The following is a 12,375-nucleotide window of genomic DNA, read 5'->3' on the forward strand; positions in this document are numbered from 1 at the left end:
TAGAGGGGCCCATGGTTGTTGATGTTGAGTGTTTGAAGAGTCAGAGACTTTATTATACATGTTATTCCTATTGACAATTCTCGACCTGCCAAACGAAGGAGTCAACTGCGGCCTAACGAGATAATCCAGTCCTGAAACGTTACAACTGGAAAGGTATCCAAACTTTTTCCCATGTCACAATTACTTTTTTTTTCTTTTTTAAGTTCATCAAATAAAATATAATTGTGCATGAACAGAAAATGTTATTTTTAAATAGATTGCTGCAGATGTAATGTTTAGTTCTTTTCATAAGAAAAAAAAATCAACAAAATATGTGATTTGGCCAGGGGTGGTCAGACATTTCCATAAAACTATATCGCTTGAAAACGTTAAATCTGTTGCTTCATTAAGCACTCAATAAACTTTGAACGTGTGATAACATCAAGGTAGAAAGTCTGTTTGCGGCTGTGGGTGAGTTGGGTGGGGTGTGTAGGTGACTTTATTTTCCCTTTAGTCTCAACCCCCTAAAAATGACTTTGCACAGGGCCTAATCGACATCTGTGACTCTGATGCCTGTCCCCACAAGATCACCCACTTCACTGGAAATAAACAAGGTTGTTGGGTTTTTTTTGTGTGTGTGGAAAAGCCTGTCATGCCTTGCCAGTTTTTAATGAGGAGAGAAAGCAAACTGAAATGAACTGTCATTCCTTAACTGCTGACATACCTGCTTCTTGTCATGTTCAGGAACCTGGCTGAAGAATTCGCAGGCCTGCCAGAATAAAATGTTTTCTTCACTAAACTCCTTTTTCAGAAACTCCTGCAGCAGTAAAGAAAAGACAAATGAAAGAAATGACCAAACAATAGCATTTCCACAACACATGCTAAGTATCTTCTGTAAAGAGAAAGAGAAAAACAGAAGACAAGCTATCTGATGTTGGCTAGTGCATGTCTGGCGTTACTCACAGAGAAGTATCGCACACCAACGGGGTCCTGGAGCAAACGCTCAAAAGAGACTGCCCATGCCGCCACACGGCGCTCTGAGAGATTGTGATGGTTGGTGACGCTGGGCAGGCTGCTGTTACTTTCCAAACTGTTAATGCTTCCAAAGCCATGCCGCTCCATACCACCTCGGTCTACGCAGAGAGAAACAATCAGAAACCATGTTCATAGACAAAGCAGGTAAAAACAAAGATTTACTTTAATATATGTGGTTTTTGTCTATAATAGACTGACCAACACAAAGACCATCCAGTTGAGGAAACTGAAGCTACTCTAAAATATTACTCAGTGCCTTTTCTTTATAAGTTGGTTAAGATTGTAATTCTGAAAATGTATTTTTCAACAATATAATTAGAATAGGATATGTATAACAATACTAATAAAGCCCTACGGCTGTACAGTGGCGGAAATAAGTACTGAACACGTCAACATTTTTTTCAGTAAATATATTTCCAATGAGGTTATTCACATTAAATTTTCACCAGACATGGGTATTAACACAAGAAATCCACACATATAAAGAAATCCAAACATTAAAGTCCATAAATGATGTTATGTGTAAAAAAACCGAATGACATAGGATAAAAGTATTGAACATGCTAACTGTAATTTATTTAATACTTAATGGAGAAGCCTTTGTTTGTAATGACAGCTTCGAGATGCTTCCTGTATGAAAAAATTAATCGGCCGCAGTATTCAGGTGTGATTTTGGCCCATTCTTCTAAACATATTATCTTTATATCAAGTCAGGTGATTGACTGGGCCATTTTAACGCCTTGATTTTTTTTTCTCTGAAACCAATTGAGAATTTCCTTTGCTTTGGATTGTTGTCCTGCTGGAAGTCCACCCACGTCTCATCTTCATCATCCTGGTGGATGGCAGCCGATTCTTCTCAAGAATCTCCTGGTAAAAGGCTCCATTTATCATTCCTTCAATTATATGAAGTCTGCAAGTACCATGTAATGAAAAACAGCCCCACACCATGATGCTTCCACCTCCAAACTTCACTGCTGATGTAGTGTTTTTAGGGTGATGTGCAGTGCCATTTCTTCTCCAAACATGGTATATAGTATGACAGTCAAAAAGTTCAATTTTTCTCTCGTCTGACCAGACTACACTCCCAGTATTTCATAGGCTTGTCCAAACGAGTTGTAGCAAACTTTAAATGAGCTTCGACATGGCTTTTCTTTAGTAATGGAGTCTTGCAGGGTGTGCGTGAACAGTGGAGTGCACTGTCTATTGTTTTCTCTGTGACAATGGCACCTTCTGCCTCCAAGTGTTTCCGGAGCTCTTTCTGAGTGGTCCTTGGCTCTTGGGCTACTCTCCTGACTACTCTTCTGACTCCCTGGTCAGAAATATTGCAAGGAGCTCCTAACGGAGTGGTTGATGATGGAGTGATGTTGCTTCCACTTGCAGATAATGGCCCCAATGGTGCTTACTGTAAGATTCAGAAGTTTTGAAATATGTCTGTATCCAATTCCATCAATATGTTTTGCAACAATAAGGTTGCGAAGGTCTTGGGAAAGCTCTTTGCTTTTACCCATTATGAGATGTTTCTTGTGTGACACCTTGGTAACGAAAAGCCTTTTCATAGACCATCAATTTACTAACCCAGCTGATATTAATTTGCCCAGATAGGAGGTATAATTACTTACGGATTTCAGCTGGTTCCTTGCCTTACCTTGCCTTGGAGAACTGCTTTTTCTTAGTGTGTTCAATACGTTTTTCCTGTGTCATTCCACTTTATTATACATAACTTCATTTATGGACTTTAATGTTGTGAATTCTTAACATTTCCAGATTTTTTGAGTTAATACTGATGTCTGGTGAAAATTTCAACCGAATAACCTCATTGGAAATATATTTACTGAAAAAAATGTTGACGCATTCAATAATTATTTCCCCCATTGTACTCATGTATAATTACGCAAATCTGCCCAATTCTCCTTTGTTTTATTTATATATGCTCAGGATATGTATCATATGTATGACTTGTTTTTCTTCTAATGCTAATGTGTAGACAAGACCAGGCAGAGCTTTTCGGAAATGGAATTGTTCTGACCTCTGACAGAACAACCACGACACATCAACCATGCTTCTCATCCACTGAGTTCTTAACATTTTAGCCTTTTGTGTTAAAGTCTTTACATTTGTCCATTAGTAACTTCAATTGTTAAAGAGAGAATAATATGGTGTAAACACCACTACACACTTTGTAAACATGCCACAAGCTAGCAGTCAGACTACAACATAACTGACGTGGGAGTAACTTATGCTAGAGAAATGTGAGGGAGCAGACATCTCAAAAAACTTCAAAGAAATGACAATATTGAATAATAATAATAATAATAATAATAATAATAATAATAATGAGAAGAAGAAGAAAAAGAGGAAGAAGAAGAAGAAGAAGAAGAAGAAGAAGAAGTTATGACCACACAACCCTACTAAGAACGCTCAAATGTCAGCTTCTTGTATAACAAATAGACTAAATTCTTAGTACACGATTGTGTGAGATAAAATAGAAAAAAAAGAATACACTCACCACCAACTGATGCCGCTGTCTGAAAGAAAACAAAGAAAGACATGAATGAGAAACAGTCATCGTAACTCTCGGAGGAAAGAGGAGAAGAAAGCTCCGGGTGAGAAGAAGAAAGAGAGGAGACACTGGAAAGCACAGCACAGGAGGGACTTCCTCCTGATATCTCGGCAACCTTCCTCATCCTGACTGAATGTGTGTGACTGTGTGTAAGCTGTCTTTTACAAAGACATTCACACACAGGCCTGTTAGAGGAGCTCTGGATGGGTGGCTATACACACAGCTGTTCACACCTCTGGTCTGGGTACCACCCACACATGCATACACTCACGGCACCAAATGACCTGTCCCAGGAAAGGTAAACACACACACACACACACACACACACACGCACACACATTACTAATGTCTGTATTCTAAACAAAGAGATTTACTCAAGCACTTCAAAGCAATAAAATGTCTAATTTTAGTGGTGCTTTATTAACAATGGGTGTGTATTAGTGATTTTTGTTAAACGCAGGAGTTAAAGAATCAGGGGATAGTGTGTGTATGTGTGTGTGTGTGTCTGTGTGTGTGTGTGAGAGAAAGAGATAGCGAGAGCCATAATAAATATACGAAATACGAAATAAATATTCGTGTCTTAAATATGTTGCTCAAATATGCTTTTTCAAATCTATATCACAGCAAATAGCAAATATGTAGGAAGGTAGGTGTGTGTGTGCGTGTGTGTGTGTATATGGGTGTTACCACACAAATGGGAGAGACAGCACACACACACTGTTTATTCAGTGGGAGGAAGTGAAGTGGTGAGGCACGGCTTCAAATCTTCAAAGACAGAGGACATGAATGTAGCGGCGATGAATGCCTCGAAGAAATTCACAAACTAAAGAGCAGCAAGGTTATAATGACAACCCGACAGACGTGTTTAGCAAGCTTAGAAAACCGCCAATACTGCAGCAGGCATCACTTTATGTTGTTCCCTGTAGGTGTATATGTGTGTGTCTGTTGTCTGGCAGTGTGTCTTGAAATAACTGAAATAAGTCCCAGTCCTCAGATTTTCTTTCCCATTGTTTGCTAGCGTGTCAACATAAGCTCATCACCAGTCTGAAGACTAAATTCCTGCCCCAGCTGGGTGTCTTTTGCAAAGCTGAGATCACTGAGAACATTAAGCATACTTAAGATAGCGTGGGGGTTTTCATATGGTAATGAAAGGTTTAACTGGAGAATTGGCATCACATCACAGTCATTCAGGTGACAAAATGCATACCTGGCCTAATTTAAGTGCATTTAAATCATTTTCTCTAGTTTTAAGGACAATTTAATAATGACACAACAGCTGCATCTTATATTGCATATTCGCTGATGTGGATGCCAACTGTAAAGGAAAATAAATGATGACTTGTGCAATGGCTCTCAGTGTCATGGCATCTCAAGAACAGAAACAACTAATGGCCATAATCACCAGACCAGACACTGGTAAACGTTCTTTCAAATAATAAAAATATGGTCTCGTTAAGATTCACAACAGTAGTTTTAAAAAAGAAATACACAGGGAAAAAGTGATGTTTTATGCCTAACCACACCTGAATCCATCATCACTTGTTAGAGAAATTTCATTCGTTCATCTCTAGTAATCACTTTATCCTGGTCAGCGTCTTAGTAGATCTGGAGCCTATAATACCAGGAACACTGGGAATGAGGTGGGAATATGGGATACATACAATGGGATACACCTTGGATGGGGCGCCAGTTCATTGCAGGGCACCATGCACACACACATTTACATGTTCACATCTTGCAGCATTTTAGCACAGCCAATTCTCCTTGCATCACGGGGACACATGCAAAACCCACAGACGACATGCAGAACTCCACAGTAACCTGACCTGAAGGACCTTAGAGCTATGAGTCCACAACACTACCCATTGCGCCATGGTGCTGCCTGTTAGGGATAATGAAGATTCCAAACACAATGACCTTACTCCTCATATTGCATGTTATATGTACGTGAGACTTTTCACTTTTATTTTTATACATAACATAGAGCTGTAAAGTTGGGCTAAAATTGTTTTGTTTTGTTTTATTTGTTTGTTGTTGTTTTTTTAAAGCAATTTTATGATTGCATTTATTAATGAGATGCAGCCAGATTGCAAAAAGAACATTACATTTTTGGAAATAATTTGATTAACATGGTTGCATGAGTATTGAACTACTCATGTAGTAAGTCAATAATCAGATTTCTTTTAGCAGCATCAACCACAACTAACAAAACCTTTAGATTAATTAAGTTTGCAATAAGATAAACTCTAGTTTCATTTATGTACACAATAGATATTTAAATGCATTGCATTATGCCTTTGTTATTGGTTAGTTGGATGCAAAACTGACTCAAGAGAACTGTGACGGTGGATAACTTAACAAATTGGCTTTACTGTTAAATATTTTTTGACAGTTTTTATGGTTGCAAATTTTACATGATGCTGGCCTGCTTTGAGCTATCCCCCCCACCCTCCCTCCCTCCTCTCTCTCTCTCTCTCTCCTTCTCTTTCTGGTTGTTTGTATAGATGGATAGAAAAGTTATCAAATTAAAAAGCAACATATACATGTAGAATAATCTGATTATTGTGTAGGAATGGCCTTAATGTGATTTAGTATATCACTTTTTACATAACTTGAATAATCTGATAACTGCCAAAAATCTGTTAGAATTCAGATTATTAGCATGCATGTAAATGATTTAGAAAGTGTCCACACTTCTGGGAGATACTGACATGTTTTTTTGCTGTCAGGTCGACAACAATTTTATTAACAGAGTGTATCTGGTCAAGAAAACCACCATCATCAAAATTCTGTCTGGAGCTCTAGTTATTAACAATAATTCAATATGGAAAAGGCTGCAACTGCAGATGAAAAGAATTTTACAGGTTCTTGTACAATGTCTGTTTTCAACACAGCCTAGTCCAAGAATGCTTTTTAGCAAATCCTACAGAGCAGAGAGGCAGACATACTCCAAAACCCACAAGGTTTCATCAGGCAACACCAAAAGCATGAACAAGCTTTAGGACACAGGCTTCATCAATACCCTTGCTCTACTCAAAACATGTCCATACAAAGTTACAAAGCAACTGAAGACTTGGGAAGTACAGCTCAGGTAAATTTCATCAAACTTTACTATCAAGACTCATGCTTCAGGTATGTGGAAAGTTTTATATAATGTCTTCATCTTAAGTGCAGGGAGATAGGGAGATGCAGCAAACAACTGTTTCTTTTTCAAAAGCTTAATTTTGCTAGCTAAATTTGCTAGTTAAACAACTGGTGTAGCGCTGGCCAAGCCACTCCAGATCCATAGGGAACCATACTCTGCTCTAAAGTGGCCTCTTTTGCGGTTCAGTTGGAGGGAGGGAACAAGACAGGAGCCTGGTAATGGGAAACAGAGGCAGGGAAAGAGGCAACATGCTGGAGGAAAACAGTCAGCTTGGACATGGCCATAACATGCAGTAGAAGTAGCTCGGCAACTAGTGCCACCACCCAAGAATCCTCAAATGGAAGAATCTCATGGTAACAAGTCATTTTCGACCACAGACATTGCAGCCACTAATGATGCATGTTTCAGTCTTTGCAGGTTAAATATATCCTGGAGCACCACTAGGAAGTATGTTATTACACAGGAAAAGGTTTTTAGCAGGAGCAAAAGATGGTTACCACACTCAATGGCAGGGTTTAAAACATTGCCCTTATTCAGTTTGAGCAGTCATGTATGAGCAGAAGTGTTTCAGACAACCCACGAGGAATAAAAAAAAAATACACACACACACAAAAAAAAAATTCAAAGAAAATATGGTGTATATCTGGTTTTGGATCGTTATTATTTTCAAACTTAAAAGAAGCATAATTTGAATTGGTCTACTGAGATTTTCCACAACAAAAGATTTCAGACAGAACGATTCTGTTGTTCCTCCTGTCCCATAAAGCCCACATGAAAGCTTGTCTATTCCTTTGTACCCAGTTCAGCCGAAAGCTGCTTTTTCCTTCCCATCCATGTATGAGTCACAATTTATGCTGAGAGTTACACACTCTCTTCTTACTAACATATCACTGCTTCCCATGTGGAGCCTCAAGTAATCTTATTCCTCTTTGGTGATGTCCACACACACCTGTCAGAACCATTTCCTTTTCTTATGAATGCTCACACCTTTGCAACACTCTGCAAACAGATTGCACCACACCTATGCTATATGTGTGGCATTACCGACACTGGCAATGTGGATTAAAAAAAAAAAAAAATAGCAAGTGACAACCCATTATTTTCAATGGTTATAGCTGAATATGTTTGAGTTTAGGAACATACTGTCAATTCTGTAGATAGTTGTCAATGCTTTACAATCAAAATGTATTACAAAATTTCTGACACGTCAGTAATAAAATCCAGCAGTAATCATTCTGACAATTGTTGTCAACAAAAGACAAAATAATCCCATGCAAAACATAGAACGCTATTTGTACTGTCTAAACTTAAAACGACATTACAGGAGACAAGCACCAGATCTAAACAAAAATTTCTTGGCATGTTTTAGCATGTTCAAGCTGGATGGATCACAGGGAGCTACCGCCACAGGAAAACAGTGCATAAGGTGAGGAGACAACTTCCAAGAACCCAACCGTACAAGCAGAGTGAAGCGTGAAGTACTTCTTTTGTTGAAATCCTGCTGAGACGAGGCAAAGCTCCCCACCACAGCTGCTCCATGTGGGAGAAAAGGACTGCGACGTTTTATGACCAAAACAGCTGATTTAACAAACTCAAGCCAAGGATAAAAGAGTGAAATACTGAAGTAAGCTTACCACTATCAAGCGGCGTGCTTTTGGGAAGGGAAAAAATCGTTTATTTAAACGCAACTTGAAGTCAGTCATTATTTGTTAAGATTTAACAGCAGAGAGAATGTGTATGCACATGTGTCTGCGTGCATACACCTTAAGATTCCCTGCCCAGGATGGGACAGCAAACACACACACACACACACACACGGACATGATGAGCCATGTCTAAACATGTTTTACTCAGCCCCCAAAAATATGACGTCACCGTAGAGCACAGAAATGATTCTCTCTGTAGTCATAGCTACACCGTGTTAGGAGACATTCCCAGGGTTTTAGATTGTATCACATTGAACAAGAGAAATGCCAAACCAATTTCTGCTCAGACAGCCTATTCCAACTCGGCTACATACTGGTCTTACATGGAGGTGTGTGTAATTGTGCATGATGCAGGTTAAATTTAGTTTCTTTGTATTTGTGTTAGTGTGGTTCCCTTTGGGTGGGCCATTCCCAGGCTGATCCAGGAGACAAAGATTACATTACTGTGTTTTCTCTTCTTTAGACAAAATCCAAACTTAGACCCAGCTGTATTTGTAGATTTCATGGTGGGAAAAGTGTTTTCTCCTGTTGCTATAGCAGCATGTCCTCGCTACATTAGGACAACTTTGGAAATCAAGGCATATATGGATATTTGTTTGTGTACAAATGTATGCCCATGTTTTCTTGTTTTTGCTGTTAATGCTCTCGAACAGTTCTAAGTGCATGTGTGTATGGTCAGTATATAATAAACTAGGCTGTGAATTTACACTGCTGGTTTCCTCTCATTTTCAGAGTGGTTCCAACTTGGGGGGAGGGGGATTAGGGGGGCATTTGCACTCACCTCAATCACTAACCGAAAGAATAAGCAAACTCCTCTGTCATATACACGAGTTTGTGTGCTACTGTATGTGTATGAATGTTTATGTCTGGTGTGTGACATGAAATCCAATAAACCTTGAACTTCGAGTTAAAGAGGCAGCAAGTGGTTGAAGAAAAAAAAAACAACAGTCAGTCATTTTCAAGGGAGTAAAACAAATCTCTCCTTCTTATCTCTAGCAGAAAACAAACTGCCTGAAAATAACATCAGAGACCTCAGAGGAGACTTCCTCTAGACTGGAGAGGGAAGGGAGAGACTGATAAGAAAGAGAAATGACACGGAGAGTCTCTCCTGATACAGTGGTGACTATATGACTATAGCTAATCATACAACCTTGGCCTCTTTCACTTGTTGCTGCATCCTTAAACTGTGAAAGTTAAATAGAAGATAAATAAGGAAAGTAGAATATATTATGATTGGGGCATAGATAGAGACATTGGACGTTATTCTGCCTTTCAGATCTCCAGTTTTGTAAATTTTACATAATAGTATGTAACAGAAACTGTTCCAAAACACATGATCCAATGAAAAATATCACATAAGCTTTGATAAACTAACACTGTGAATAGAGTGGTGAATAATAAGAAATAAGAAATAATTTAAAAATGCTTTAACGTGGCACTTTCCTCACAGATGGCGATATGATCATATTATTTATTTGTAGAAAACAACATAAAATTGCAGCATATGCAAAATGAATGTTAGGCTTTATACTTGCTCTTTCTTTCCTTATAATATAATGGGCAATTTAATTAGAATGTCAGATTGTATGCTTTAGTTGACTTTTTTCTTATTCCTTTTTCCCCCAGTCTCCCACAAAGACAGTATTTAGGTGCTGTAAGCCATAGAAACTAAAATTTTAAGAACTTCAAAAACATCTATCATCCCATAATTGCTGGAAGAGTTTAAACGATGTTTAAAATAGAAACTTTTTTTTTTTTTAAATCATCCCTGTACTCAACACTTTCCAAAACAAAGTTACACCTATTTGAATTGGGGTGGGGGGTTGCTGACCTCAGCAGATACAATTACCTTCCAGCAAAATGGCTAGCATGGATCATAAAACTATTACCTCATCGTTTACCTACAGGTTGTTTTCTCTATCATAAAACAGAATATGTAAGTAAAATAACATGGATCATCTGATAAACAAAAACCTCATGGTAGAAGAGAGAGTTATCTAACTTACACCGCAAACTTCTAGAGACGGCCAGGATTGCAGGCATCACTGAGCTTGGTCATGTCATAGCACATTGCTAGAACAGGTCCATATACCTTCACTCTGCTTTGTAATCTGGAGTCACATAACAAGGTGAGGCTTCATAATATGACTCTGGCTTTGTTTCAGCGTTGACAGTGGATTTCCTTTCTTAATCCAGCGTGAAACTGTGCTAGATTCTGTTGCCAAGAACAGATACGGTCATTAATCATATTTCTGCTACAGTGCTACTGAATTCTCAAATCTGAAGATGTGGATTAATTTTCTATGACAACAGCTCTGACAATAGTTCCAGCTGAAATTTAAACATCAGGTTTATATCAATGTACTCTTTCTAATGCTTTATCATTGTTGTTATTTAACAAAGAAAATTGTATAATCGTTTATGTTTTGAAGCCTTCTGTTAGGTGGTATTTATTTTACATTTATGGAAGGAGTTTCAAATTGCTATGCTTCAAGAGGACTGTGTAATTATATTCCACTTCAAGGTGGACGCGTCCCATCGGGCCATAGCATACCACTGTGGAGTGGATTCTTTTTCTATAACAGCGCCTTGGCATGCTTTATTTTTATTACTTAAGAATCGTTCAAAAGTAAAGTTACTTAAACTAGCTGTTTATTTGCTTTAGAAATGTGGTGTGTGGGGAATAGCAAGGCATACATTTTAAGTGAAACGTTTCCTGTGACTTGGATGGGACTGCAGCAATTTTGGTGGGACATCTGCAAATACAGTGTAAGATAACATAGCAACCTTACTAACAATGGGCCTCATTTATCAGTCTTTAAGTGGAGTCACGTGTAAATGTTTGCGTAATCCAAAGAGAACTAAAAATCTCTGCTGGATTCACAAAATGTGAAGATTGATGAATGTCAAGCCGGCATTACCAGGCATGTGCATGGCACAGCTGATTTGCATTTGGTGACACCCACAAAACTTCATAAAAGGCCAAGCTTACAGTGCTAAAATGAGAGTAATTGATAAAAAAAGAGGACTTTCTCAGAGGTAGAAGTGGAAGTTATTTTGACTCGCAGCTATGCCAATAAAAAATAAATAAATTATTTAATGCATAACAACCACTTGAATCTGGAGCTGAATTACAGAAAATGTAAAATAGATGTGAGGGATTAAGTGAGGGGAGAAGGAAATGCTTTGACATGAAGACAGGAAAGAAAAATGCCCAGCATGAGCTAAATCATCCGTCAGCTGAGGCATTACAGCTTACAGCTATGCGCAGACAGACCAGCCCCTCCCCCATTTATACAACAGCATTTCTTTTGTCATAACTAGTTTTATTTGTCTTAATTTTTTGGGATTGTATTGGCTCACTTTCTTTCTTAATATAAAACAACTGGGATGCACCCGAACGATTTATGAATAAATCTGCTCGTATCCAACTTGATAAATGAGGTTCAATGTCAGTGAACAGTTTATGACGGTTCAGTTCAAGACCACACTGTAAAAAAACAGCAGAGGAAACCTACAGAATCGCTTTCATGGGATTCCAAAAATTGCGAGTACTAATGCACAACTGTAGCAACTAAAAATGGCCAATCTAATATTATTACAATTATACCAATTTAATCATTAATCACTTGTCTCATCTACAGTCTATATTAGAACAACGCATCTCTTATGTACAAAAAAGGCAGGATTTCAGATGTAAACACCGCTCCATTGTTTACAGGGGATCCAAACCCATTGGCTTCTACCTCCTGTAAATATTTTAAAAGCAGTGCATTTGTTTTTAGGGATCACACAGAGTAAATAACCCACCATTCCTCAATTGCAGGATGAGTAAAGGGATGAGAGCAGCTCTCGTTTCCCCTGGAGGCAGTGCATCATTCATCATTTGAGCTTCAGCCATGACCCCACCCAACCACACTTTCAAGAGTTTTCTCTCCAGCTTTGTACTG

General features: G+C 38.4%; 1 protein-coding gene across 5 annotated transcripts in view; it reads right to left on the reverse strand.

The window, feature by feature from the left end:
- rgs12a (regulator of G protein signaling 12a) overlaps window positions 1-12,375 on the reverse strand; it is a 42,530-nt gene that overhangs the window by 17,098 nt on the left and 13,057 nt on the right. For all 5 annotated transcript variants that reach the window (XR_008386298.1, XM_053628855.1, XM_053628856.1 and 2 more), the window contains 3 exons: window positions 3,521-3,539; window positions 943-1,112; window positions 704-796 (listed from right to left, as the gene is read on the reverse strand). Coding sequence is in view for 4 of the 5 variants with exons in the window: in XM_053628855.1 (XP_053484830.1) it covers window positions 704-796; window positions 943-1,112; window positions 3,521-3,539 (282 nt within the window). In the remaining variant the exon portion in view is untranslated. The remainder of the gene's footprint in view (window positions 1-703; window positions 797-942; window positions 1,113-3,520; window positions 3,540-12,375) is intronic.

This window comes from Ictalurus furcatus, chromosome 7 (genome assembly GCF_023375685.1).
Source record: "Ictalurus furcatus strain D&B chromosome 7, Billie_1.0, whole genome shotgun sequence".
Lineage (NCBI taxonomy): Eukaryota > Metazoa > Chordata > Actinopteri > Siluriformes > Ictaluridae > Ictalurus > Ictalurus furcatus.